Genomic DNA, 26,110 nt, shown 5'->3' with positions numbered 1-26,110 from the left:
GCCGCAGCCGCCGCCGCCGCCGCCGCCGCCCGCCGCTCCCCCTCACGGGCCGCCGCCGCCGCCGCCGTTCCTGCCGGGGAAGGGCGGCCTGCAGATCCGGAAGAATGCCATCACGGACGACTACAAGGTCACCACGCAAGTGCTGGGGCTCGGCATCAACGGGAAAGTTTTGGAGATCTTCAGTAAGAAGAGCGGCGAGAAGTTCGCGCTCAAGGTGCGGAGGGGACCCCCCCCTTCCCCCCGCCCGCTGCCCCGTCCCGGGGATGGGAGGGAGGGACGCGGGGCCGGGAGGGGCCCCGGGAGCGGCAGCGGCGCCGCTGACAGTGATGGAAGGTGTCTGCTGCGGGGGAAGGGGGTCCCGGGGGGGCCGCTCGGCGGCAGCGGGGCCGGCCGGACAATGAGCTGCCGCCCGCCCCTCCGGCCGCGCTTTAATCTCATCTTCCCCCCCCCCCCCTCCCCCTATTGAGAGCAGCGAGATGTGGGTTTCCAGCTTTCCTAGCGTGAAAAACGAAGCGAAATGACATCTTTGGTAGCACGGCGGGGAGAGGGGAGGTGGTCTCGAGTGGAGAGGAGCCCCTGGCCTGGCTGGAATCACCCCCGTGGGATGCGCAGCTCGGGTCTGCGTCTCGAAATGTGGGGTCTGCATCGTGGAAATGGGGTTCCCTCCGTGGGGCTGTTCATAGCGTGTCCTGTAAGCACAGGAGCTGCCCCTGTCCCCGTTTGATGGCAGGTCTCTCCTGGCTGTAACACCGAGTGATTGTCATCCCCCCCTTCACACAGGGAATATTTAACAGCGTTACGATGTTGCCCTTTGCCCCTAACTTGCTTCTCTTTGAAAGACACGGAGAAACAGTGGCTGAAAAGCTGCGTTTTAGGTGATGCCACCCTCTCCTCGTTTTCACACGAGGTTCTTTGAGGAAAGAGAAGAGCGTGTCTGTCTGCAGGAGAGACTTTGGGAAGTTTGAATGGATTCACGACGCGCTGGGTGACGCGGGTACAGGCAGTCTGCTCAGCGGGAGCGCCGTGTTCTCCAGCATCCCTGCAATTTGCGCCCACACATGAGCTGTTCGAACCCTTGGCGTTACCCTGAGAACTGGGAAGGCTCAAAAAACCCCACCTAAACCCGTAACATCTCCCCCCCTTTTGTGTTTAGCGGTGCCCCTCTGTTGGTGTATGGAGTTCCTAACCTGAGTGAGTGAGTGAACACGGGGCTTTGGAGGCACAAGTTGTGCTGCAGAGGTGGTGGGGTCAGCCCGGGGTGGTACTGAGCACCTGTGGTTTAAGAGTGGGGGGCAGCTGGATGATAAGTTTGACTCTTCTGTCAGAGACGCCAGCATTTCTCACGAGCGTTGTACTCCAGGGCGACATGTATTGTCATCTTGTTGGGTTGGAAATTAGCGAAATCTTCTTCTGTTTTGACAGACGGGCTCCTCCTCGCCTCTGAAGTTGACTCATGTGTTTAAAGCACAGATCCCAGCACTTCCCTTTTGCAGGCCTGAAAGGGGAAGGATGGCACAGCAGACCGAGCGCCAACGGTTCCTCTGCCCAGAGGTCCGGGACTGGTGCTGTCACCCTGCCCGTGCCAGGGCATGGGTCAGGATTTGCTGCCACAAGTTCCTTGGCCTTGTTGAGAAGCGTCCTGGAGGGCAGGACTTCTTGCTGTGATGTAGGAGGGTGACACGGAGCATCTGCGCAGCTCTCCGGGGGTGAGGCATATTTGACACCGAATCCCTTTCAGGAAAAGGGATTGTCTTCCCTGTCCCCTGCCCCGGCCTCTTCTCACGTCCCTGACAGGGAGGGACAAGTTCAGCTGAGTGGTTGGACGTGTCCCTGGCTTCTCAAAGAGCAGCACAGCTGCTACTGTAAGTGATTCCTTCCAGCACCTTAAAAACTCCTACGCTGTGAGTTTGGGCGCTGGGACGAGCCAGTGGGTACCTGGTTTGTCCTCGTGAGGGTGAGCTGCACACTTGAGTTGTTTGATTGTATTATTTGGACCGAGCTGCCAAGCCCAAACTTGGTGTGGGTGACTGCCCTAGACATGATGTGTGCTGACTTCATCCCCTCCTCTGGTACGCAGGCGGGATGATGTCTCTGCAAGAGACCTGTGGAGAGGTATTTGGGTCCAAATTACTCATGGGCTGCATCAGAGTGGAAAGATGACCTAAAGCAGGATCCCCAGAAGTGATTGCATCGAGTTGTCATGTTTCAGATGATGCTTAAAAGAATCCTGATGGCCCATTGCCAGGAGCCACAGCTGAAATCTGTCTGCTGCCTGCTTTGGTTGTGCAGTGAACCTTTCCATTTGGAACGTCAACTCTTTACATTTAATATTTCGGAGTCTTGTATAACACTGGAATCCTCCACTGGAGGATGAGACACAGTTTTGTCTCTCCCTGATGTTAGTGGTATCTTCTGGTTGTGTTGTGCTTCCTCTTGGGTCACGAGCAACTATTATATTGTTAAAACTCCTTCTCCTAAACTGAGAGATGCACTTAGGTAAGGGTTTCGTTGAGAGTCACTTTGCTTAAGAGAACTTTTCAGTGCTTCAGGAAAGCTGAAGAGAGCTTGGAGACAGTGTTCTAACAGCAGTGAAAACATTAAGGCCAATTTTCTTCTCCTTCCAGTGCAATAGTCCATGGCAGAGACGCATCATTAAATAAAATGATGCTCTGTGTGAGTTAATGGATGGCACTTCTGCTTTCTTTGCAGTCCCCAGGTGAAAACGAGAGATTCCTTTATTTTTCTTGTAGATTATTGTTTATTTTTCAGTTTCCCACCCCCTCAATTCTATTTTATTTTATGGTACCAAGCAATACCTGAAGTGTGGCATCCCTGAATTATCTGCTGTGAAGCAGCCACTGATGGTCCCAGTCACCCATGACCTGACCCCGTGTGATGCACGATGATCTGCTGCAGGGTGGGAACATAAAGCCCGTGGAGAAGTGATGAATGGAACTGAAACATGAGGTCTCAGTGATTCCTTACCCCTTTTTTCCTTGTACCTTGGTGTGATTTATTATTAGGCAAAATCAGGCTTGTAATTTCTGTCGAGGCTGCTGGATGTAGGTCACTGCTGGCCTGACTTGGTGAGATTTGCTGTGGTCAGGCTGCAGTGGTGGGGCTGGGAGTGAGGGCTGTCTCGCCTGCTGCAAATTCCACTTTTAAGACTAATCTTTAGGCAAGATGCCGAGTTGGTGGCTGGCTGCCTTAATTCAGCGAGGAAATCACAGGTAAGCCAGGCTGGAGAGTGGGGAGTACTCGTGGCAGCTCGGTGGGGCATTTCATGGAGCAGGTTGCCTTCAAAACAAATTAACAAACCTCACTCCTGACCTCAGCTTCAAAGCAGGAGATCCTCCCCTGGGTTGGTGAGCTTTGGAAGGGCTGGAAGAGCTTCTCAGGGCTCATGAATTTGCCCCTCTCTGGCAGCCCCGTTTCTGGAGCATCCTCGGTGCTTTGGGGCACGTTTGCGAAACACTCTCAGTCTCACTCTCAACCTCATCAGATAATCTGTGAGTGATGGCTCCTCTGATGGAGAAGGAGGAAGGAGGCCGGTGCTTTCGTGGTTTATCATTCTGGTAAGATGCCTGTGGTGGAATTAGGGCAGGTCTTGGAGCTGATAACTGAGCAGTTCTGTGGCCGAGCGAGCTCATGGAGCTGGTGGCCTCGTGCTCCCTCTCCCACCGTGGGGAGAGGTTTCTTACAGAGGTGTTGAGGGGAGCAAAGAGCCCTGTTCCCTGCAGCTCTGATTGAGATCAAATGCTTTGTCCCCCAGAAAATCCAGCTGGGAAAATATCCCTGAAGTGAAGGAGTAGGTGAAGATCCTGAGCTTATATTCATGGAAAACAGCTCACCGTGTGTTTGCTGTACTTCTGTCCCTCTCTCAGTGGGAAGATTTTTTTTTTTTTAATTAACTCTACCATGTATTTAATATAATCAGAAATGTCTTCACTGTGGCCTTCTGTGCAAGCTGTGGTTGAAAAGCTGTGGAAAGTGTGGTGACATCACTGGGACTTTTCCAAAGCAGCGGTTTATTATCTCATTGACCAAAGGAGTCTACTGACTTGGGGTTTGAGTTTGTTTAAAAAATGTAGGATTTGCCATAATCCCTTCTAAATACTTTACATGTTCTGAGCAGTCAGACCTGAGACTGCCATGGGCTGATAACAGCCTGGGAGCAGGGGCTTGCTTTTCACTTTGGTACGTGCTCAGGAAGTGGTGGGGCTCTTCCTCTTAATAATAATCTAATGCCATCAGCCCCAGGTCCTGCAAAAGAAGTTTCCCATGTTTTCAGGGGCGGGGAACTGAGATGCAGTGATTTACTGAAGGTCTTGCAGCCTGTCAGAGGCGACACAGGGCTGAGGAGCTGAGCTGCTGGCGTCCTGCTGGACACAAATACAGCCCCTGTGTGTATGTGATTTAATAGCCAAGTACAGCCAGGTAAAAGGGTGATTTTTGTCATTCACACTGAACTCCCATTTGTGCTGTCAGGAGAGCCCAGTGTATAGGACAACACTGGCCTGTGGGGCTGTGGAGGTGGTGGCTCTGCCTCAGGTAGCGACCGGCGCAGAGCAGGCACTGGGATTTATCAGACACGTGCTCCAGAACATTCAAAACAGTGTATAAAGAATAATTTGAAGCTGTGCAGACTGGGAGCCAGGTCTCCTAGCGAGCTTGGTGGACAATGGGTAGGCACAGGTGATGAAAACTCCCAGAAATTTCCTGCCAGGGAAGCCTGAAAGAGCAAGTTGATGACCTCTCTCTTCCCAGAAACATCCAGGATGTGCTCTGGTATCTGATGAGATGGGTGAACTCTTGATGGCTCGAAGGGTGGTGCAGGTTATGTGGGAGGCATCCAGAGGAGTGGCCGGATTGGAAGTGGCTGTTGAGCCATCCCTGTGGCACGGACAGCAGTGTGACTTCGAGTTTATGATCTGGCATCTCCTGAGCCTTCCCGGTGGGCTCGCGTGCCCCATACCAGGGTGGTCTAAGGGCTTTGCAGCAGAGACAGCAGCTAATGCTATTTTCCAACCCATCCTTTTGCTGTGGTTTTCACTGTCTGCTGAGAAGCTGAGAGGAAAGAACCCTCCTTCATTAAGAAACCCTTTCCTCCCCCTAGCTCCGACCATAACTGGCTCCCCGACCTGCAGGCGGCCCTCGCTGCAGAAGTCAGGCTCCTCTCCAAGCACAACTGGCCCCGCGCGTCTGGCCTCAAGTTGCAGCATTCAGGCAGCATGACCTCACCTCCTGGTTTCCAAGAATAACGTGCTGCCTCCCCTGCGCCGCGCCGGGACTGTCTGCAGTGGGTGAGGGCGGCTGCCACGGCCCAACACTGACCAACTTGAGGGGTTTGGCTCTTGCCAGATGCCCCCAGGCAGCCCCATGCCCACCTCGGGCTGCTCAGCTCCTCTACCCTTTGTGGAGGAGCTGGGATAGGGCTGGTTTTGGAGGCTGGAGAGTTTGGAGGGGGTGGATCTGTGAGGAGCAGGGCGATCCCTCCACCAGCTCCAGAGGCTGGCATGTGAACAGGGCTTTGCCTGACCGCTCCCCAAGAAAACCTGTTTCAGGCTGAGCAGTCACATTGAGTCAGCCTTTCAGTGTGGTCCAGAGCTGTTGAGCATCCTGGTCATCTCTGGTGGGGACATTGATTTTAAAAGCCTCCGAGACCTGTATCCCACTGAAAGTGGGTCCCGTCCCCTCTGTGGTTGTCCCTCATCCTTCGTGACTGCAAAATGCTAAAAGCAGCCTGGCACAGTGGGAGGTGTCCCTGCCCACGGCGGGGAGGTCGGAATGAGACGACCCTCGAGGTCCCTTCTGACCAAACCATTCTATGATTGTCTTATTCTGTGGAAATGTGCTCTCCTTTCAGCTGCCCTGGCACGAGGACTGTGTGCATGACTGGTGCCTGGGGGCTCATTTTGGAGAGGGCTCTCAGGTCCAGGCCGTGTCCCTGCGGAGGTGGATGGGGAGCAGCGCGCGGGGGCCGGAGCAGGGCACGCAAGAGCAAGTCTGAATGCACAGAGCTCTTCTAACAGCCTTTTAAACTGTTCTTCCTTTGTACCTGGTGGCTGAGTCATTTCAAAGATTTCAGCCTTTTAAGATCTTACCAGTTTGAGGCAGGGATTACAGCGCCTGGCAGGTTTAATGGTTGCATTAACTCGCTGTTCCCTTTGTGGCCTCGGGAAGGGAGTAACGGCCACGAGTCCGTGAGTGCTGTAGATCCCCCTGACCTGAGATGACCCGAAACACAAGTTTTGCTGGAGTTGCTGTTAGCCACAAAAACATCCTTTGGAGAGCAGTGGGGTGATACCTGCTGTTGGATGGGAGGTACAGGATGAGGGTACCAGTGTGGCTGCTCTCTGGGCACTGCTGGGAGCCTGTGGAGCACCACTGTGGCTCCATGTTCAGTGTGATGCTCCCCAGAAGGATGATGGCATTTTCCCACGGATTAGAGCCTTATATCAGTGCCCTGCCTTGCTGTGACAAAGTGCACTGTGCCAGTGGAGAGGGCAGGTGAGCTCCCTGGCTCAGGCAGCCTGCAGCTGGCACAGCCTTGGCCCTCAAATGTAATGAGATTATTCAAGCTGCTGGCGTCAGGGCTGCATGTGATTCTGTGCCTGGCTGTCCTGCGAGCCGTAGCCTAAACTAGAGATAAAGTTCAAAATGCAAACCCAGATCTGAATGTTCCTGGGGCGCCCAGCCAGGCTGGGACTTTGCTGCTCTGCTCTTGCTATCCTTATCCAGTTTGGTCTGTAGATTTGGGGATCAGTGGAAGGCTGGATTAATTTTCCTTTGTCATCATAATTAATTTTGCTGCCTTGCTTTGTGCCCTTGGCTGTGGGCAGATCCCCTGGGTGCCCCTCTTGAGTTCAGCCTCTCTTTGCTGGCCCCAGAAGAAGGGGGTCAGCCAGGTTTGGGATCATCATTACCATACACCTCTCATGATGCATCAGGCTAAATCTGTGTAACAGCAGGCTGGGACTCTGTGCTGCCCCTTTCCAAAGGCCTACAGCACCTCTGAGGTTGGGAGCATCCTCTGCTGAGCGTTCGGAACCGGAGCAGCCGCTGTCCCCGTCCTCTGCCCTCCCGGCGTCCTCCGGCCGTGGTACGCGGCACCGAGCTGGGGCAGCCTCTCGAAAGGCTCCTTGGATGTCCTGCCAAGTGTGTGTGTGTGTTTTCAGGGAAATGTGGCTGGAACACAAGCTGGGGCTGCTGTGGAAATTTGGCAGCGCGTGCCGTCGGGCTGCAGTTCCAGTAGCTGCAGCTCCTCGCCTCTCGCGCCCGTAGGTGCGGGTGGGAGCCTGGTCCAAGTTGGCCTTGCTTGGAAATGAGATTGGAATCCTGGGCTGGGGGGTAAAGCAGATGCAATCAGATCCAAACAAATCAGAAAGTATGTGTGTTGTCCTCAGCCTAATTTAACGAAAGTAGTAAATAAAACAAAAGAGCGGGGGGTGATGGGGGTGGTGTTCTGGTAACAGGGATGTGGTTTTAATTTCAGCAGCAATGACAGCCTTATGGCATCCACCAGCTCAGTGTTTAGAAGCAATTTAAACTTATATATCCACTTGTTTTAGCAAACAGGCAGGGGCTGCGCTTGCTCACAGGTGCCACTGTGGGTGTCAGTGACCTGTCAGCACAGAGCACTGGCTCCCACGGCCCTGCAGCTCCTGTGGCCACTGCTTTTGGGTGCAGCCAGGCTGTGGGAGCCACTGTCACCTGTAACAGCCTCCTCTGGCCAGCCCTGTCCCCTCGAGGCTCTCTTCCTCTTGGGCCATTTCACAACCTCACTGCCCGTGTTGGACAGATGAGAAAACCTGGGCGGCTCTTGCGTAAGTGGCTCTGCCGGGTGCTGGGAAGGCCGGGCTTGCCAGGAAGTTTAAACTCAGATTATCTCCTGGAAGTCATCAGAGCTGTGACTTTGGCATTTTTGGGTGGGTGCCTCCTGTGCTGCAGGCAGAGCAGCCCTGGCACGGGGACACTACTGTTTTGAGGAGCCTGGAGGTGTTGCAGCCCTTGGCTGGACACCTTCCTGAGCTTCTGGAGAGGACATCAACCCCCTTGCTGCCCCAGGAGCTTGGAAGAGGCTTGTGGAGGCTTTTGCTTTTGTCCTCAAGTGCTTTTCCCTGCAAGGAAGGACCCTGTTTGTGGGATGAGGAACTCTGTGTTTGTGTTGGAGCAGGATGCTCACATCTCCACCTCCTTTCCCACCCTGCTTATTCCACTTTGGAGTTGAAACTCCCGGTATCTTTTGTTCTAAGGCAGAGCTGCTGTAAAGAGCAACTCTCTGCCAGGATGTGAGATGCCCCGTGGGTGGTGGGGTTCAGCAGGGAAGTACTCCAGGTCCTCGGGGGTCTTTGGAAGTGTCCTGGTGCTCTGATTCCCCAGCTCCTTGCTGCTGGAGGAGACAGCCAGCCTGGCTGTCGTTAGGGATGCAAATGCTGGGCTGATGAAGGCTGGCTGAGTAAGGTGCTGAGGAGCTTCTGAACGGATTAAAATGTGTTCTCTGAGTGCTGCTGAACAGCAGCTCCGGCGCCTCCCGGGCGTCAGCAGGGTTGGGAGCTGGAACTGTTTCCTGGGAGCTTCGGAGCAGGTCTAAGGCTTATGCCCTCTGCCACAGTCTGGAGAATTCGTGGAAGATGATGTTCTCCGTGTGCCTCAGTGCAGTGCTTTGGGGTGATATTCCCATTTCTGGGCCTCACCTCGAGGAGCTGCGGGGCAGGGAGGGCTCTGGCCCTACAGGGTCCAGCTAATGAGAGCAAGGTTTTGGCTGCTCTTGGTGTAGCCCATTAACTCAGTTTTGCTGGGCTCTGGCAGCCAGGGCAGCCTGTCCTTGGCAGGTCAAGCATCTCTGGCTTTAAGCAAAACTTCCCTTTCGTGTTTCTTTCTCCCCAAGGATTGCACTGAAACAACAAGGCGAGCATCGCCAAAGGAGGGTTCGCCTGGGACATGGTGGTGATGCTTTGAGGGTTTTAGTGACTTAACTCCTAACCAGCACTGAACATCTGGATCTTATCCTCCTCAGGTCTTACCTCAAGTCCAAACTCTCCCAGCAGCTCTGGAAAAAACCTTAACCTCCATTGTGTGAGACATGGGGGTAACATGGTATGGGTGCTGTTCCTACCGGCCACTGGAGGCTTAACTTCTCTCTCTCACTTAGGAAACGGAAGCTCTGCTGACTCGAGGTGTTGCTCCAGGCTTTGTGGGGCCACAGGGGCAATGCCAGCCCTGCTGCTTCCCAGAGAGCTCCAGGCTGCTGCAGGGGTTGTGTGGGGAAACGTGGGGGCTGCTGGAGCCCTTGGGTGGGCGGGCGGGCGGCCGAGCCGCACAAAGGCTGCCCTGTCTGCTCTTTGGCTTCCCCCAGCCCTGAGCTCTTTTCGTGAATAAGTGGGATTGAAAAAGCTTAAATTCATACAAAGCAGGATCCAGGAGCCCCCAGCTGACCCAGAGAGAGCAGCTGCCCCCTGCTCACCCTGTGCCCCGGGGCTGCCTCTGCTCCTGGGGGTCCTGGTTAATGCTGCCCTGGGAGGAGGTGGTGTCTCTAAGGCTGTCTGTTGGGAGAGGTTTCTTTTTAAAAGCTGGTTATAAGAATGCCCAAGAAGAACAGCCTGGTCTGCCAGGGGAGCAGCAGTAGCTGCAGGAGTAGATTTTTTTTGATAGTTTGTTTAAATATCCCTGTGTTTATCCTTTTATCCCCTTTCTGGTTTAATCTAACAGGCAAAAGGAGTCCAAACCACTTGCTGCCTGTTGTAGTTGGTAAGAAATTAAGTAGCCTGCTGGTAAACACTGTCAAGCAGTGGATTACTGGACATCCATGGGAGGATCAGCCAGTCTTTCCCACGTGTTTTCCACGTGTGTTTTTGCTGTAGAATGAAAAGATACAAGAGCACAAAACCTCTGCTGTCAACCCAGGCTGGATCAGGTTGGATGGGGCTCTGAGAAACCTGGTCTAGTGGAAGGTGTCTCTGTCCGTGGCAGGGGGTTGGAACAAGATGAGCTCTAAGGTGCTTTCCAACCCAAACCATTCCATGATTCTATGACCCCTCATTCTGTGCTGTTGTCTTTCGGGCAGGATGTGTTTGTGGCAGAGACCGGCCTTTCCCTCTTGGTAACGCTGACAGGAGGGAGTTTCCCCCCGTGGTATTTTTGGAAGTTTGTGCACCCAGGCGCTTCGTGATGATTTTTGCACGCTTGTTGGCTGAGGTATTTTGAGGTTATGGTGCTGACTGGGACACTGGTGGTCCGGGCTCTGTCCCAGCTTCACCAAACCTCCCCAGCTCTGGGGCTGTGCGGCTGCTGCCAACAGGTGCCAGGGAGGATCTCGGGGCTGCCAAAAGCCTGGAGGGAGCTAAGAATAGCCCCCCTGTCCTGAGAGCTTTAATGTGGTGCCAGCAGGATGCAGAGAAGGGCTTTTTTTAAAAATAGAAGCACAACTGTGTTTTCCTGCTGGCTGAAGGAGTCTCGGGATGGCTGCTGTGGTGGGAAGAGGGGCTGCTGGAGGAGGAGTGCCCTGCTCGGCCCCTCGGGCTTGGAGGTGGCAGGAGGCTCTTGGATTTTCATAGCGTTGCTTCACAGTCCAGGATTTCCCCTAAAATACTGACTGCAGTGGTGGGTAATGTGGAGTGATGACTTTAGATAGTGTTGAGTCTCAAGTCTGAAGTGTTGCTCGGCTCTTAAACCCAGGCGGGTTCTTCCAGCTCTTCTGCAGGTCCTGTTGAACACTGGGGCTGTGCAGCAGCTCTGTGATAGAAGGAAGGGGACGAGGAGAGCAGCCTGTGGGGCAAGGACAGCCTGGCTTGGACAGGGAGACTGCAGTGAGAGCCATGAGCAGCCCTGGCTCTTGGTGATCAGCTCTGCTTTGGTGGGTGTTTGAGGGAGATGGCAAAGGAGAAGTTGGGGGGGATGCCTGCCCCTAAACAGCTCTTAATCATCCAGAGGGGTTCAATCCTCTCCTTTCCCTCTGCCTCTTCATTACTGTCCCCTCTCATTACACATATTGATGCCCCTCTCCCTGTCCTGTGCATCCCCCAGGGTGGGCTCGTGCTTTGGCTGCATCGGAGCTGACAGTGCTGGAGGTTTTTAGCTGCTGTGCCATGTGAGGGGTGAAGGGAGCAGGAGGAGGAGGAGGAGGAGGGCTGTTGGTGACCGAGGGGCCCCTGCCTCGCTGGGTCCCTGCGCAGACAGAGGTGTGTTATGAAATCCCTGTGTTGCTCCTGGCCTGGCCTTCCCCTGCTCCAAACAAACCCGCAGCAGCCACCCAGCGTGGGAGCTGTTTGTCTCACCCAGGGAAGAGCCACAGTCCCAGCCCCGAGACTCTGGCAGCCTCTGAACCACTCTGGATGTCGTGCTGGGTGTGGGTTCACCAGGCAGGAGCACCCTTTGGGCACTGCTCGGGTGATTCCAAGGTGGGTGGTGGGTCCCAGCAGCCAGGGGGATTCTCCATTCTGCATCCCTGCAGGGATCTCCGGTGAAAGCAGAGCATCACAGCGGGGTTGCACACCCTGGGCTCGTCTAAGGGAGGTGTTTGCTGTGCCCTGGTGTTGACTAAGCCCGTGACAAAGGTGAAACTGTGTTAAATAAACAGCTGAGAAAGGACAGGATGATGCAAAACGTGCTGTCGTCACTGAGCTTCGAGGGTGCGTAAATGGAACCCTCCTCAGGCTTGGCACTGGTGCAGGAAACACATCCCGAGGCCGTGCTGCTCCCAGCACTGGGGGTGAATGATGCTTCGAGAGAGGTTGGCCTTGATGCAGCTTTGTGCTTTGGTTTGTTTTCTTTTTTTTCCCTCCTTTAAATATACATGTATTTATTTATGCTGCTCTAAGATGTGTGTGGAAAGGCAGCAGGCAGGATCAGTGTGCTGAGGGGGGGGCTGGCAGGCACTCATCTACCCCATGGGGGGCCCTGCCCATGGGCCGAGCCCTGAGAAACTTCATTTTTGGGAAGAGCACGAGCCCAGGAGCTGCCGGGAAGCGGTGGGTGTTGTGGGCCTTCTGGCAGGGCTTCACGGCTCCAGCGCTTCCAGGCGTGGATCTGGGCCATCCCAGGCCTCTCCCCGAAATCACTTCCAGCCTTAAACGTAAGGAATGGGGTAGACACGTCCGAGAACAAAAGCAATTGTGGGATGTAGGTGTGGGGAATCCAAAGCTGCCTCTGGAGGTGACGATGGGGTCAGGCAGGGCTGTCCCCAGGGTTGGTGTGAGGAAGGGACCCAAAAAAGATGCTCTGAGTGTCTGGTGCTGTCCGTGGGCTGCGTGGTCCGTGTGTCTGACGTGGAGGGGAAGCCCCGGGATATGGGGCTGGTGGAGGCAGCCGGAGATAAGGGGTTTTTCAAGCTGTGCCTGTGGGAGGGGAGCGCAAAGGACAGAGGTCAGCGCTGAGTTAATGGTTTACATTCAGCGTTTGCTTCGGTGTTAATCACACCTGCAAATATCAACCACTTCCTATCATAAAAGCACATATGGGCGCTTTTTCCGTTCGCCACGTGGTCAGCTCCGATAGGAAACCTGGCAAGGGACAGGGCTTGGGGAGGGGTCGGGAGGAGGAGCTGACCCCGGCCCGGAGCTCTGCAAAGGGGTGGAAGTGAAGGGGCTGTGCGTGGAGCAGATCCGCTGGCTGCTCTCGCGGGAAGATATCCGCCCTTCCCGTGGCTCCCTGTTTTCCTTTCACTTTGTATTGTGCGGATAAAAGGCCCTGGCAGATGCAGCAGAGGCGTGCAGGGTGCAGGGGTCTGATTTGCAGAGAGGGGTCTCTGAGCATCCCTCCCAAAGTGGCTCCGTTTAGAGCTGGGCTGTGGCTTCTGCTGGCCCAAGACAGTTTGTCCCTTCCTTGCTCAGACCCAGTGTTGTGGTGGCTCCTGGTGGGAAGGGACATCTGGGATACCTGTAGTAAGGGATGGGCTGAGGCATTTTGGCCATCATGACCCCCTTTGTTCCCATTGGATTCATGGGGAGGTCCTGGCCAGGGTGGTGGCTCCATCACTCCAGCCTGACCTGCTCCCCGGGACCTCTGGCATGACCTTCTCCATGCACAGCAGGACATGGGACCTTGCCAACCATGGCTCATGCCTGAGCTGATCCTGGCTCCTCATGCCAGCCCTGGTGCCTCCAGGAGAGATGAGCATCCGGTGAGTCAACAAAACCCAGTGCTGCTGCTGATGGATGGAAGGAAGAGGATGATCCCAAAACAAAAACATGGGACTGAATAGGCCCCTAAGTTTGTTTTTCTCAGATACATGAAGCTGAAGCTCTTTATTTCTCTTCATTAAACACCAGCTCCAACCTGCTGCTGCTGCGTGACTCAGTGGGGATGCTTCGTGCTGCTGCCTTGTTGCCATTTACCTGCTTTGACTTTTCCTTGTGAGTTTTGCAACCCCCTCCCACCCACTTCCCTGTCTCCTCCTTACACCCTCCTCACCCACCGTGTCCCCACCGGGCTGGTGCCCTTCCCTCCACACCCACGGTGCCGCTCCTGGGTACCCACTTTGGCACTTGGTCTCCTTGAAATCCCTGTGCCAAGAATATTTTTTTTTACTGCTTGGGGAACGGGCTCTGCAGAGCGGGGCTGGCCGGGGGGCAGCGCCCCGATTGCGCGGGGGGCACGGGCCCCTGGCAGGTGGCTCTTATTTAAGCCCAGGCCTCTCTTCTGCTCCTCGCCTTTGTGCGCCTCGAGAGGCTTTTGTTGCAGCCTGAAAAGGCTGAATAGCTGCTGCATCTGTCGCGGGGGAGAGCCGGGCGAGGAAATGCTCAGCAGATGCCCTGGGCAGGGGGGGAGCTGCGGGGCGGGGGGTCCCAAGCATCCCCTGGAGCTGCGGGCAGGGGAACCGGCAGCACACGGGCACGGAGGGTTGTGCAACCACGGCAGGCGAGCGAGGCCCCTTGTGAAAGAGCGAGAGCCGCCTCTTCCCTCGCCCCGTTTCCATCCTCCGCCCCGTTGCAAAATCGCCCGCAGGAGCCGGGTCGAGGCGCCCGCTCCGACATCTGCCTCCGCTCCGACATCTGCCTCCGCTCCGACATCTGCCTCCGCTCTGCCGGCTGCTCCCGGAAGGGATTTTAGCTCGCCTCTTCATGCCTGGCTTGTTGCTCGTCTCAGGCCACGCACTGGGAAGGCTTTCCCTGAGCTCGCTGCGGTGGCTCCAGGTCTTCCTCCGAGCGCTCCCATAATTCCGGCTGCGAGAATGCGGCCGAGCAGCTCAAGTGTGTGTGTGTCAGTTTGTGTTTGCTCAGCCTGAGTTGCGTCTCCTGTCTTGCTCCCTCTTTGTAGCTCTTTCTAATCTGAATAATTCTCTCTTGCTGGGATCTTTCTTCCAAACCTTTCCGTCTTCCTTGAGGCAAGAGAAGGTGGAGGAACCTTTTGTTCATGGCTGTGGAGGATGGGGCTGGCTGCGCTCGTGTCTTGCCCGAGTGGTCAAAGCCTCAACATCCTCCCGGGCCCTCATGGCACCTCTGGAAGTTGGGTAGCTGATGCCTGGTGCTGTCCTGTCTTGCGAGCCATGAGGTTGGATGAAGCCACCTCCATGAGGGAGCAGCAGCCACCCTTCCAAACAGTCACCCTGGCGTGGCACGCCGGGACACGCTGCAGGCAGAACACTGCCGGACCCACGCACGGCTCCTCCTCCAGACGCGTCACCTCTCCTCCCTGGCTTTCCCCGGGCAAAACAAAAGTGAGGATGATGCTTTTGCCTGGTCTGTTGGAGCTTCAGACTCTCTATCTGTGGCTCTGTGTGCGTGGGCAGGGCAGAAATGATCCCCAGCATGGGAAAGTCCCGCCAGTTCTGTCTGTCCTGGTGGGTGTAAGCAGCGGGGATGGGGTTAATGTTAAGGTTTATATAAGAGCCGTGATGATGTGGGGGAGGTTTCCTGAGCTGCACGTTTAATTGTTCTTGCTTTGTGGTTGAACCATGAATTTCCCTCCGTTTGGTAACATAATTCCTCTTCTGGGCTTTGGGACTCGTGATTTTATTTCTCTTCTGTAGTTCATAAACAGTAAAAGCGGAACGAAGCTTTGCTGCTCCCACGTCCTTCTGCTGCCCTCTCCCTCTGTACCGTGTCTGCCAGAGACTGGGGCAGCTTTGGGGCGATTGCCTGTGGGCTCCCCAAATATTCTGGCATTAAAGGCTCAGTTCAATGCAGGTCCCCCTGCACTGTGGGTCCTGGGGGCGATGGGCTTTGCCTTCCCAGCGCTGCGAGGTGGGAACAGCATGTGCAAAGCTTCCAGGACTGGCTCTACAAATGTGTAAAGCAGCTGACGCCAGTTGGCAACGAGTTTGCAGGGGAAGATTAGGAGAGGAAAATCCTTTGAAGAGAAACCCTTTTGCTTTATTAGGAAAAAATGCTCCTTGCCCCGTGTCGGCCGGGTCAGGGGAATCCGAAGCCTGTGTGTGTGATCCAGGCAGGGGGAACCTCCGCTTTGCTTCCCTGCTGATAACTTGGGAGGATGACAGCTTTTCTCTCTTTGCTGTAGGTTTATTCTTGCTGCAACTTAAGAAGGGTTTATTTTAACCCCTGTGGTGCAGGCAGGCCCTGAGGGGAGCTCCTGGGGGTGGTGTGGGGTCTGGGTAAGCTCCTGCAGGTCCTGACAGAGAGATGGTTGCTGCACAGGTGAGGCACATGGTGTGTGCTCCTCTGCTGGGGGACTGTGGAGAAGCAGGTGTGATCAAAATACACACGGAAATAAAACCACCCTGCCTGCAAGAGCAGCTGGAGCACCCGGGGTGAGCGTGTGGTGAAGAGGGGCAGCCTTGGAAAATGAACAGCTCAGCATGCCAGTATGGGCCTGATCCTTACTTTCCTTGGAAATTGCCCGTGGAAGGTGAGTTTCTCCTGTGCAAGCTCTTGGACAGGGATGTCTGGCCAGTCTGAGGGAGTGCAGCGTGTTCTTGTCTCACCGAGGGGCAGAAGCGTTTGGGGCTGTGGTGGCACCCAGGGCAAGGAGCGGCAGGACAGTGTCCTCAGGGACCTCCTGCCGTGCCAGTGGAGGAGGGACATTCCTTTTCCTTCCTTTTCCAACCTGCTGTGACTCATGGAACATCATCCCAGGAGGAGGTGGCGAGACTGAATCAGTGGTGCCTGAGGACACGCACGGGAGAGGGAACGTGAGCGTGGGCGGCTCCAGCCCCTTGTTTGCTCCAGTGCTTTCCTTCCTTCCTTCCTTCCTCGTGCCCACCCACCTTTGCTGGGCTTGCTGGGAGGTGATGGGGGGAGAATTCAGCTCCACGTGCTCCTGAGCAAATAGGACAGAGCCCCCAGCCCTCCATTGGAGCTGAAGTTCATTTTCAATGCCCTTGGGAGCAGGCTGAGCCTGGGTTTGAGTTTGGGTTTGCTGCTGGGGTGCCATCTCCCTGCAGACATCCCAATGAGCCATTTGCTTTTCAGGAGCTGCTTCCAGGGTTTGTCTTTCAGAGTTGGTGAAAAGCTCAGAGCTCCTGCAGGAGCCCTTGAGGAACCTTTGCTGCTGTCGGGGTGCTGAGCACGTAGGGGCTGGGCTGTGCCATCCCCTGATGGGACCAGTTTTGGAGCTTGAGGGTTTTAATGAAGCTAATGAGTGTGTTTAGCTTTGCACAGAACTAATTTCTCTCACAGTGTGGAATGGCTCCTGGGGGAGCTGGGCTGAGCCAAGGCACAGGATGGCAGCAAACGCCGTCTGCCTAAATCTCGGAGGTGTCAAACTGCTGCAAGGGGAGCTGGAATGTGGCTGAAAGCTGAATTTCCTCCCTCACTGCCAGGAGGGTGGAGTGTCCCTTTCCCCGCTCTCCCTCCTTTCCTGCAGGGAGGTGCCCTAATGGGAAGCAGAAACGGGATGGGGCAGAGCTCTGGGTTGCCACAGCTTTCCTGGTTGTCCCCTGTCCCATGCTGTGTTGAAGGGATACAGGGATGCTCTCTGATGATGAGCTGATGGTTGGAAATGTGCACTGGCTGCAAATGTGACACCTAAAGCACATAACAGCTTTAATGGGAAAGGGAAAGGGATGCAACTCCTCTGAGTGTGAATCCTGCCTGGGTTTGTTCTGAGGTGGTGGTGGAGCCTCCTCTGCAGCACTGCCCTTGTTCTCTGTCCTGGGGACACTTGTGTAACTCAGGGATCTGGTTACTGCCCAGCTCAACTGCTGGAGCCTCTGCTCCAGCCAGAGCAAGCAGGTAGAGCAGCGTTTTCCATCTGAAATAATGAAGGGTTTGATCCCCACGGAGCCCTCCCTTGGAAGGGGAACAGAAGACAAGAGATGGAAAAGCTGAACTGAGAGCAGCTGTGGGCATTTGGGGGGTTTCCAGCAGCTTGTCCCATGTGCTGCCCTTGCTGCTCTGCAAAGGGTTAACCCTGGTTGTGCTCCAGATTACTGCTGTTGCAAAATCTGCTGGGGTGGGATGGGGGCAGTTGACCCTTGTTGAACCTCAGGGAAACACGAGGTGCTTTTCCCATCCCAGCCTCCTTGTTGCAAGCCAAGAAATACAAATCTTGCCGTGGCCATAGGCTGCCCTGCATTCCAGAGCTGAAGCAGGGACGTGGGCAGTGTTACCACACCCCCCAAGTGCGTTCGATGTGGAGTTCCTGTGACTGGAGCTGGGACGTCACCCACCAGTGCTTTCACTGCTGGCTGTGGCCAAGGGATGGGAAGGAAAGTTGTCAGCTGTGGGAGCCTCTGGCATCCATCTAAAGAGCAGAAACTGGTGGAAGCACTGCTGGATCCTGTCTGGATCAGGTCCAAACAGTGCTGTGCTACCTCTGTGTCATGCTCAGCACATCCCTGGCTGCCCTGGGCACAGGGAGCCAGTACTTGTGCTGAGGGCAGGACATTGTGGGGTGCAGAAGGTGATGCTGGGCCTGTGGGCTGGTTCTACCATGGCTTGGGCATCACCTTGTCCTTCCTGCATTGGTAATGGCCTTCCCCACACAGCCTCATCGCATCTGGCCTTCAGCTCCCCGTGATGCCGCTGTCATCCGCCACCGGGAACATTTCCTAAATTAACCAAATCATTCCCTTAACAAGGCTTAATCTGCTCCTCTCAAAGCCTCTCCATCACATCTCCATCCCTGGCTGGCAGGGGAGTGGAGGGAGCAGCTGGATCACAGCCGGGTGTTCTGAGAGCACCGGGGTGTTCTGAGAGTACCGGCGGGTGCCCGAGTACAGACACAAACGTCAGGGCTGTGCTGGTACAGGTAATGGAGCCTGCTGCCTCCTACTTCATTAAAAATACAATTAATCTCCTTTAAAAGCGCCCTGAGTGACCTCTAAAAATGGGATGTATTTTGCTGTACCTCTCCTGTTTGTCTTGTGCAGAATGATGTTAACTAGCTGCTTCCTGCTGTTCCATTTTCCCAGCGCGTAATTACAAATCGTTTTTTTTTTCTTTTTTTTTCTCTTCAGCTTCCTGGCTCCCCACGCCAGGATCTTTGGAGCGGGGCTGGAAATAGCCAAGCTTTTCTCCAAAGCTCCTTGCGTGGCTCCTCAGGGGGCTGGTGATATGTTTGCTTATGATTTTGTCTTCCACGGGATCCAGTTTTTAGGGTAATTAAGCAATAGAGGAGCAAGGAGGGGCCGTCCAACCTCCTGCCCTGCCTTCCTTTCACCCCGAGGCTGTCGATGCAGATGATGTCAAGCAGTTGTGCAAAAGTTGGCTTGGCCACTTTGGTCCTCCCTGAGCTTCCAGATGCCACCCTACACCCCATGTGCTGTCACAGATTTCCACTGGCATGGGATTCCTCCACCTCAGGAAGCCCGAGAGCCGAGGAGGTGGGAGAGGTGTGACCAAACCAACCCCATGGATGGATGGGGTTATGGGTGGGTGGCTGAAGGGCACATCCTGTTTTGCCTTTTCCTGTGGCAAAGGACAGTTACAGTTCCAGGCAGGAGTGCAGATTGCCGTTACTCTGCCAGGGCACCATCAGTGAGTGTTTCATCTCTAAACACTCACTGGGGTGGGATTTTGGGGCTGCAGTGAGTATTAACCTTGTTCCTGTGAAATCCCTCCTGTGCTGGGCACCACTCTGCATCCTGCCAGGCCAGCAAAGCATCCCAGGGCTGATGCTCCCATGCTGCTGGAGCTTGTCCAGGAGAGGCCAGAGGGGTCAGAAGTACTTTTCTGTCAAAATCTTGGTAAAATGACCAAACCTGCTGTTTCCTGCTCATGCACACGGAGGGTGGGGGTGTGTTTCCACATCCCTCTGCTCCGAGGTGCAGACCTGCTCCAGAGGGTGTTTCACTGAGAGCTGCCAGAGACAGGAAGGAAAATGAACTGTGCTCAGGATAGACACGTTTGTTGCTCTATATTTAGGAGCATAATTAAGGCTGGTTGTTTATCCTGACAAACACGGTAATTAATAGTCTGTGGCAGACAAGCAAATCCTTCCTGCACCTGGGAACTGTGAGTTGTCTTTGGGAAGGGCAGGGGCCTCATTAAAGACCTTCTGGTGCCCGGGAGAAGAGCTGCTATTTAGGGAACATCTGTCTGTTTGCTTTGTCCCCTCCCCAGGCACACGTGGCCATGTGCTGGTGGCCTCTGAAGTTGTGGTGAGGGAGCTTTTGTGGTCAGCCCACGTGTAAGGGCAGGAGGGTCCTGCTGGACCCACGGAGCAGAAGGCTGAGGGATGGGAAGTGACAGGGGCTGTGTAAAGCAGGCTGTGAGGGTGGTTGGTGGCACTCAGGGGTGCAGTGGTGTAGGTGTCAGGGTGCAGAATTTGGCTCATGAAAGCAGTAGGTCTTGCTGGTTGGGCACTGGGGGTGGCAGTGAGGTGACAGGCAGCTGGGATAAGCTTTTGCCAGCCTTGGAAGGAAGGGCAAGAAGCTTCTGAGGGCAAACGGCTTCTCACTCTTCCCACTAGATGGGGATGGAGGCATTGTCAGAGCGCGTCTCCCGGCGCCCGCAGGGAGCACCCTGCTCGGCCCCTGAGTCTTCTCGGGTGGGCACTGTGCCAGCAAGGGGTCATGGCCTGGCTCTTCTGAGAGGCTCGAGGCTGATGGGGGTCTCATTTCTCTCTCACAGATGCTGCAGGACTGCCCCAAGGCCCGCAGGGAAGTGGAGCTGCACTGGCGGGCGTCGCAGTGCGCGCACATCGTGCGCATCATGGACGTCTACGAGAACCTCTACCAGGGGAGGAAGTGTCTGCTCATCGTCATGGAGTGGTGAGTCCCTGGTCGAGGGGCACCCCCAGCCCTGCAGGGGGGTGGGGTGATGCCAGAAGTGGGGTGAGCACCTTCCAGCACTGCTGCCGGGGTGCTGGGGACCCCGGGGAGGTGCCGTGCCGGGGGATGCGGCCTGTGAGCCGTAGGGATGGCAGCCCTGGCAGAGGAGCTGCAGTGCTGGTGTTGGAGGGGCGGCGGGAGCTGCACTGGCTCTGAGTCATTCTGAAAACCCGCTTGGCTGTCGGGAGGCTGAGGGCCTGTGGTTCTCACAGGTAGATCATAACCAAACTCGCTTTGGCCATTGAAATTTGGGGTAGTCAGCATGTTCCTGGCAGCCTGGCAGCCTGTGGTGGGTCTGTGGAGCAGCAGCCACACCGAGCCGACACGTCTGTTAACGCTGCGGCACCTCCTGCAGCAGCAGTCAGGTGGCTCTGGGTCGGGTAGATGTTTGATACAACCTGGGGAAGAGGAGGAGGAATGAAGGGGAAAGTATTGAAACCACATCCCAACCGCAGCTGTGATTTGATGCAGCTTCCTTGCCAAAACCTCTCCTCTGGCAAGCTGGTAGGTTGCCCGGGGGGGCAGCGGGTGCGAGGAGCAGCGCCGGGGCAGGCGGCACAGGCAGCGGCTCTTGTGGGGGGAGAGGCTTCTGAGAACCACACTGGGCAGCCAGGGGTGGGAAAGGTGTGTGTGGTGTGGAAAGAAGGAGTAGCTGAGTGGTAGGAAACAGGTCCCCAGGGCTGTGTCTGTGAGAGCTCCGTGCTGTCTGAGAGTGCTCTGGGTGTAGCGTCCGTCACAAGGCAGTGTTTGGTTCTGACGTGGGCCCTGAGGGCTGCCCACTATTGGTATTGCAGATGTCTAGTGAATGTCAGGGGCGCTGGCAGGAGATGCTGTCAGTGCTGGGAAAGCAAGAAACTGTTTCTGCTTGACTCAGATAAGGCAGGGACAGGAAGCACCATTATCCCTGCTCACGGAGAATTCTCCCGTATCTCACTCCTGATCTCTCTGGGAGCTGAGTTTTTCCTGAGGGTACCCGGGGAGGGAACCACGCCAAGGATCCCATGGTGCTTCTCCAGCACCTCGCATGAGACCTTGCTGTGCTGCAGCGGGGTCCAGCCTCTGCCTCCCCCACCCCATTGCTGAGCCCATCTCGGTGCTGCTGACGCCTCTCCCGTGCCCTGAGCTCGACTCAGCACTTCTGCCTGGGGTTTGTGTGCCGGTGAGCAAAAGGAGGGCAGGGTGTGCTGGGAGTGCTCTCACCACCTTCAAGCCACATTTGCTGTCTTTACTGTAAATGTGTTTTCTGTGGGCTGGTGGGGCGACCACGTCTGCCTGCACCCGGCGTCCCCACGGCCGGCACGGAGCCTCTGCCCTGCTCATTTCTGGAAGGAGGAGGCTCTGAAACGCCCCACGCCCAGAAGCACCGACCCAAGGGCTCGGATGGAGAAGGGGATTGTTTCTTGCTGAGCTTGTGCAGCTCCTGACTGAGCATCAGAGGTTTTGGCACAGCTTGTGCCGGTGTGAGGTGGACCTGCAGCATCTAACGCCGCCTGCTTCTCTTCCAGCCTGGATGGTGGGGAGCTCTTCAGCCGCATTCAAGACAGGGGAGACCAGGCCTTCACAGAACGGGGTATGGAGCCCACAGGGTGCTGGGGTTTTGTCTTTGGACCATGTTTTGATGTTTATAGGAGTGTGTCTGGTCTAGCCTGTTCCCTCAGTGACTCCTTTGGATCCCCAGCAGAGTTTTGCACTCAGGGAATGAGGAATGTGGGTGCAAGTGCTCCTGCTTTTCATGTTCACTTGAGAGCAGGGTTAGGGGATGTTTGCTCAGCTGCCCCCACACCCCCTCTGTCCCAGTCCAGCACAGGTAGGAGATTCAGTGATCTTTAGAAACTCCAGCCTTCCTCAAAAAATGAAGTCCAGGGGCTGTGGTTCTCATGAATCTCATTCATCTCATCCCTTCTACTCTTACTGCCAGGAAAAGCAACTACACAACCCAAACCCTGAGCCCGTTGCCCCCTTGGCTTCCCATCCTACGGAGAAAGCTTTCCCAGCTGGATTCCCTGCTGGCTGGGGGTACTTAGTGGTGTGAACCCCTCCTTGGATATTGGGGTCAGGGGCTGGAGCTTGCCCCATCCCTTCTCCTGGGAGTTTCTGTCCCATTTGCTGCAGGCTCCTGACCCAGGGATGGGTGCTGGGTGGCCTCCATGGAAAGGGGCTCTTGAGGCAGAGGAAACCCCTTTGGCCTCAGCCAGGCTCTTTGGTTTGTAGAGTTTTCAAGGGAGTAGTCCTCATTTTAACTTGCTTATGAAGGCTTGATGATGGTTTCTTTGCTGCTTCAGAGGCTTCAGAGATCATGAAGAGCATTGGGGAAGCCATCCAGTACCTGCACTCGATCAACATCGCGCACCGGGACGTGAAGGTACAGTGCACCCTCTCCCCCCTTGGCCTGTGCCAATGCCAGGCTGCCCCAGCCCTGCTGCTCACTTCTTCTTCCCTGTGTGTTCACAGCCTGAAAACCTGTTGTACACCTCCAAAAGGCCCAATGCTGTGCTAAAACTCACAGACTTTGGCTTTGCTAAAGAAACCACCACGCACAACTCCTTGGCCACTCCGTGCTACACGCCGTACTACGTGGGTGAGTGCCCGGGGGGTCTGAGCTTCCAGGTTTGCAGGGCTGGAGGGCAGATCCTGGGGGGGTTTGGCCAGTGCCATGTGTGGCCCATCACCTCTGCAGCCAGCCTGGAGCCCCATTTGCAGCCTGGTGCTGGGGGCAACAGTCTCCACTGCTCCAAGCAGCGCTGCCGAGAGTGCCTGGAGCTGCAGGTGGATCCATGGGATGGTCACACCTCTTTCACCTGGTGCTGCCACATGGACTCAGGAATTTTCCTCTCTTTCAGCCCCGGAGGTGCTGGGCCCAGAGAAGTATGACAAGTCCTGTGACATGTGGTCCCTCGGTGTCATCATGTACATTCTGTAAGTCTGATGATCCCTTTCCATCCTCCTGGAGTCAGAAGAGGGGGCAGAACCTTTCTCAGCTGCTCCTGTTCCTGGCACTGCCCCGTGCCCTTCAGGTGCTGCTGGGGAGGTTTTTGGGGTGACACATTATTCCCTCTCCTGGCACAGGCTGTGTGGGTACCCCCCCTTCTACTCCAACCACGGCCTGGCCATCTCTCCTGGCATGAAGAAGCGAATCCGAATGGGCCAGTACGAGTTTCCCAATCCTGAATGGTCCGAGGTGTCAGAGGAAGGTAAATGTGGTCCCCGTGGTGGCTCGTCCCCAGGCTGAGGTCTCACTTTGGGGTCAGCCCTGTGTCCAGCAGCGCTGTGAGGGCTGAGGGGAGCTTGGGCACGTCATGGGTCACCTCTCAGTGATGCAGCAGCTTCACCTCTTTCCTCGAGAGGCTTTTGCTGAAGGGTTTGACCAGGGTGAGCTCTGTGGCACAGAAGGGGTGTGTGTGGATGTACTTTGGGACTGCTGGCTCAGGTGGGAGCTCAGGGAGATTCCCCTGGGACCTTCTGATGCCTGACCCTGCTCAAACCCTTCCAGTGAAGCAGCTGATCCGCAACCTGCTGAAGACAGACCCAACCCAGCGCATGACGATAACGGAGTTCATGAACCACCCCTGGATCATGGTGAGTTCTGGGGGGAGGAGCAGCAGGATGGTGGGGGGGTGCAGATGGGGCAGGGATGGGATGGGATGGGATGGTACAGGATGGCTGCAGCTCACACTCCTCCTCTCCCTGCAGCAATCCATGCAGGTGCCCCAGACCCCGCTGCACACCAGCCGGGTGCTGAAAGAGGAGAAGGATCTGTGGGAGGATGTGAAGGTAAAAACTCTCTCCTTTGCTGTCTGCAGTGCTCTGCCCCCTGGTGTCCTCTGGGGACTGTCATCTTCTGCCTTCTCACTGCAAAAAGGCTTATTCACCAGCCTTGGGATTGCTCAGAAACTGTGTAGATGTGGCACTTGGGGGAAAGGTTTAGTGGTGGACCTGGCAGTATTGGGTTAACCACAGAATCATAGGATAGTTTGGGTTGGAAGGAACCTTAAAGATCATCTCATTCCAACTTCCTGCCATGGGCAGGGTCACCTTCCACCAGCCCAGGTTGCTCCAAGCCCCGTCCAACCTGGCCTTGGACACTCCCAGGGATGGGGCAGCCACAGCTTCTCTGGGCAACCTGTGCCAGGGTCTCCACACTCTCGTGGGGAAGAATATGGTTGGATGATGATCTTAGAGGGCTTTTCCAACCTTAACAATTCTATGATTCCAATTTGGGCTTGGTGTGAGCGCGCTGGCTCCCAGGGAGATCCGTGCTTGGGAGGGAGCTGGAAGGATGATCAGTGGGACACTCAGGCCCTGCTGCAGTTTATTCCCAACTGCTCTGGGGGTCCAGGGGGGGCTTTGCTGACGGCTCTGCCTGTGCCTCCTGCCCGCAGGAGGAGATGACAAGCGCTCTGGCCACCATGAGAGTGGACTACGAACAAATCAAGATCAAGAAAATCGAAGATTCCTCGAACCCTTTGCTGATGAAGAGGAGGAAGAAAGCCAACCCCACCGAGCCCGCCGCGCTCCCCCACTGAGGGTGCCCCGCGCCCGCCGGCCCCCGAGAAAGCAATAACTATATATATTATATATTTTTTAAGGAAAAAAAAAAAAAAAAAAGACGAGACGGACTGTTGTACCGAGCGCATGGAATTCAGACATTTATACCAGACTAGTTATTTTTAGCTACTCACCTGTGTTTCTGACCTTTCTGGAGCAGGTGGTAAGATCCCCATCAGATCCACACCTGCGGCCCCCCCGGGATTTTGTCCTGTAGGTGAACGCCGCCGATAATTGGATTTTTATTTTTGTTCTGTGAGACGATTTTGATTTATATTTCTTTTTTTTTTTTTCCTTTCTTCCTTCCTTCCAAAGACACGGAAAACTCCTGTGGTGACCTTTTTAGGGTATATAACGTATAAATATTTTTAAAAAAAAAAATAACTACTGTAGAGCTGAAAGCCAGGCAGCGTGTTCCCTGTGTGGATGCTGGCTAGAGGTGGGCTCCAGGCTTGGGAGTGGGTTGGGGGGACAGGGAAGGAGAGCTGCCTTCCCCCGTGTCCTGCTCTACGTGGCAGGGCTGGCATGGGGGGGTTCCCTGTGGCCACCGTGCTGCTTCACTGGCCAGGAAACTGCTGCTTTTAAAGCACAGTAGCCAAACCCAGCCCCCCAGCTGTCCCTGAGCTGGAAGCCTGGCCTCTGCCCCGCCGTCCGTGTGGTCTGTCTGTGCGTGGGGTGTGTGTCGTGTCCGTGGGCCCGGAGCTGCTCGTGGCTCCCCTGCTGTGGCCGCCACAGTCTGTGCCTGTGCCTGGAATCCAGTTCTGACCTCAGGGGTGGGCAGGGGGGGTGAGCAGGAGGCCAGTGCCCGCCCCCCCATGTATCCCCCTGCTCTGCAGGGATCTGGGGAAAAGATGTGTCCCTGCTGCCCCTCCCTGATCCCACAGCTCCAGGGAGATGCTGTCCTGGGGGGTCCCTGGGGACAAGTGGGTGGCACAAGGCTGTGTCTTGAGCCAGGACAGCAGCACTGACCCCTCCCTGGCCGGAGCTGGGGGTCCTGCTGCCCCCCCCCCAGCGTGGCTCCTGCTGGGAGCAGGACGGCTGCTCTGAAGTCTTTAGTCCATGAATTATTATTATTATTATTTGTCACGATGTTTCACTTCGTTAAATGTGTTCGAATGGGGGGGGGGGAAATGATTTTTTAAGGCAATGTTTAGTTTTTAGGTGATCTTTTAGACACTGTATGGAACTTCAATTTGTTTTAAGAACTGGTTTTTATCCCTTTTTTTTTTCCTTTTATTTTTTTTTTTAATTATTTTTGTCTGTTGGCTTATACTAATCTTCCCGGTCTGCTCTTCAGTCCTTTGGATTAAAGACACTTAAAGCGTCACCCAGTCTCTCCTCCTTGCTTGTGTGGCTGTGAAGAGACCCCTCAGTGCTCCAGGCTGGGTGGCCTCT

General features: G+C 55.4%; 1 protein-coding gene and 1 long non-coding RNA gene across 2 annotated transcripts in view; both read left to right on the top strand.

The window, feature by feature from the left end:
* MAPKAPK2 (mitogen-activated protein kinase-activated protein kinase 2) overlaps positions 1-25,085 on the top strand; it is a 28,056-nt gene extending 2,971 nt beyond the window's left edge. The window contains exons 2-11 of the mRNA XM_027659638.1: positions 8-214; positions 19,971-20,110; positions 21,676-21,740; positions 22,453-22,532; positions 22,622-22,748; positions 23,011-23,086; positions 23,237-23,361; positions 23,661-23,746; positions 23,861-23,941; positions 24,550-25,085. Of these exons, the coding sequence (XP_027515439.1) occupies positions 8-214; positions 19,971-20,110; positions 21,676-21,740; positions 22,453-22,532; positions 22,622-22,748; positions 23,011-23,086; positions 23,237-23,361; positions 23,661-23,746; positions 23,861-23,941; positions 24,550-24,693 (1,131 nt within the window). The 3' untranslated portion in view covers positions 24,694-25,085. The remainder of the gene's footprint in view (positions 1-7; positions 215-19,970; positions 20,111-21,675; positions 21,741-22,452; positions 22,533-22,621; positions 22,749-23,010; positions 23,087-23,236; positions 23,362-23,660; positions 23,747-23,860; positions 23,942-24,549) is intronic.
* On the top strand, positions 392-5,919 carry LOC113954880. Its single transcript, XR_003530358.1, has 3 exons — positions 392-1,862; positions 2,078-5,303; positions 5,867-5,919. It is a non-coding gene; the product is annotated as an uncharacterized LOC113954880 (long non-coding RNA).
* Positions 25,086-26,110: the final 1,025 nt, after the last annotated feature.

The sequence above is a fragment of the Corapipo altera genome, unplaced genomic scaffold (genome assembly GCF_003945725.1).
Source record: "Corapipo altera isolate COAL_440 unplaced genomic scaffold, ASM394572v1 77b, whole genome shotgun sequence".
Classification (NCBI taxonomy): domain Eukaryota; kingdom Metazoa; phylum Chordata; class Aves; order Passeriformes; family Pipridae; genus Corapipo; species Corapipo altera.
This window is presented reverse-complemented; position numbering and strand designations above follow the sequence as displayed.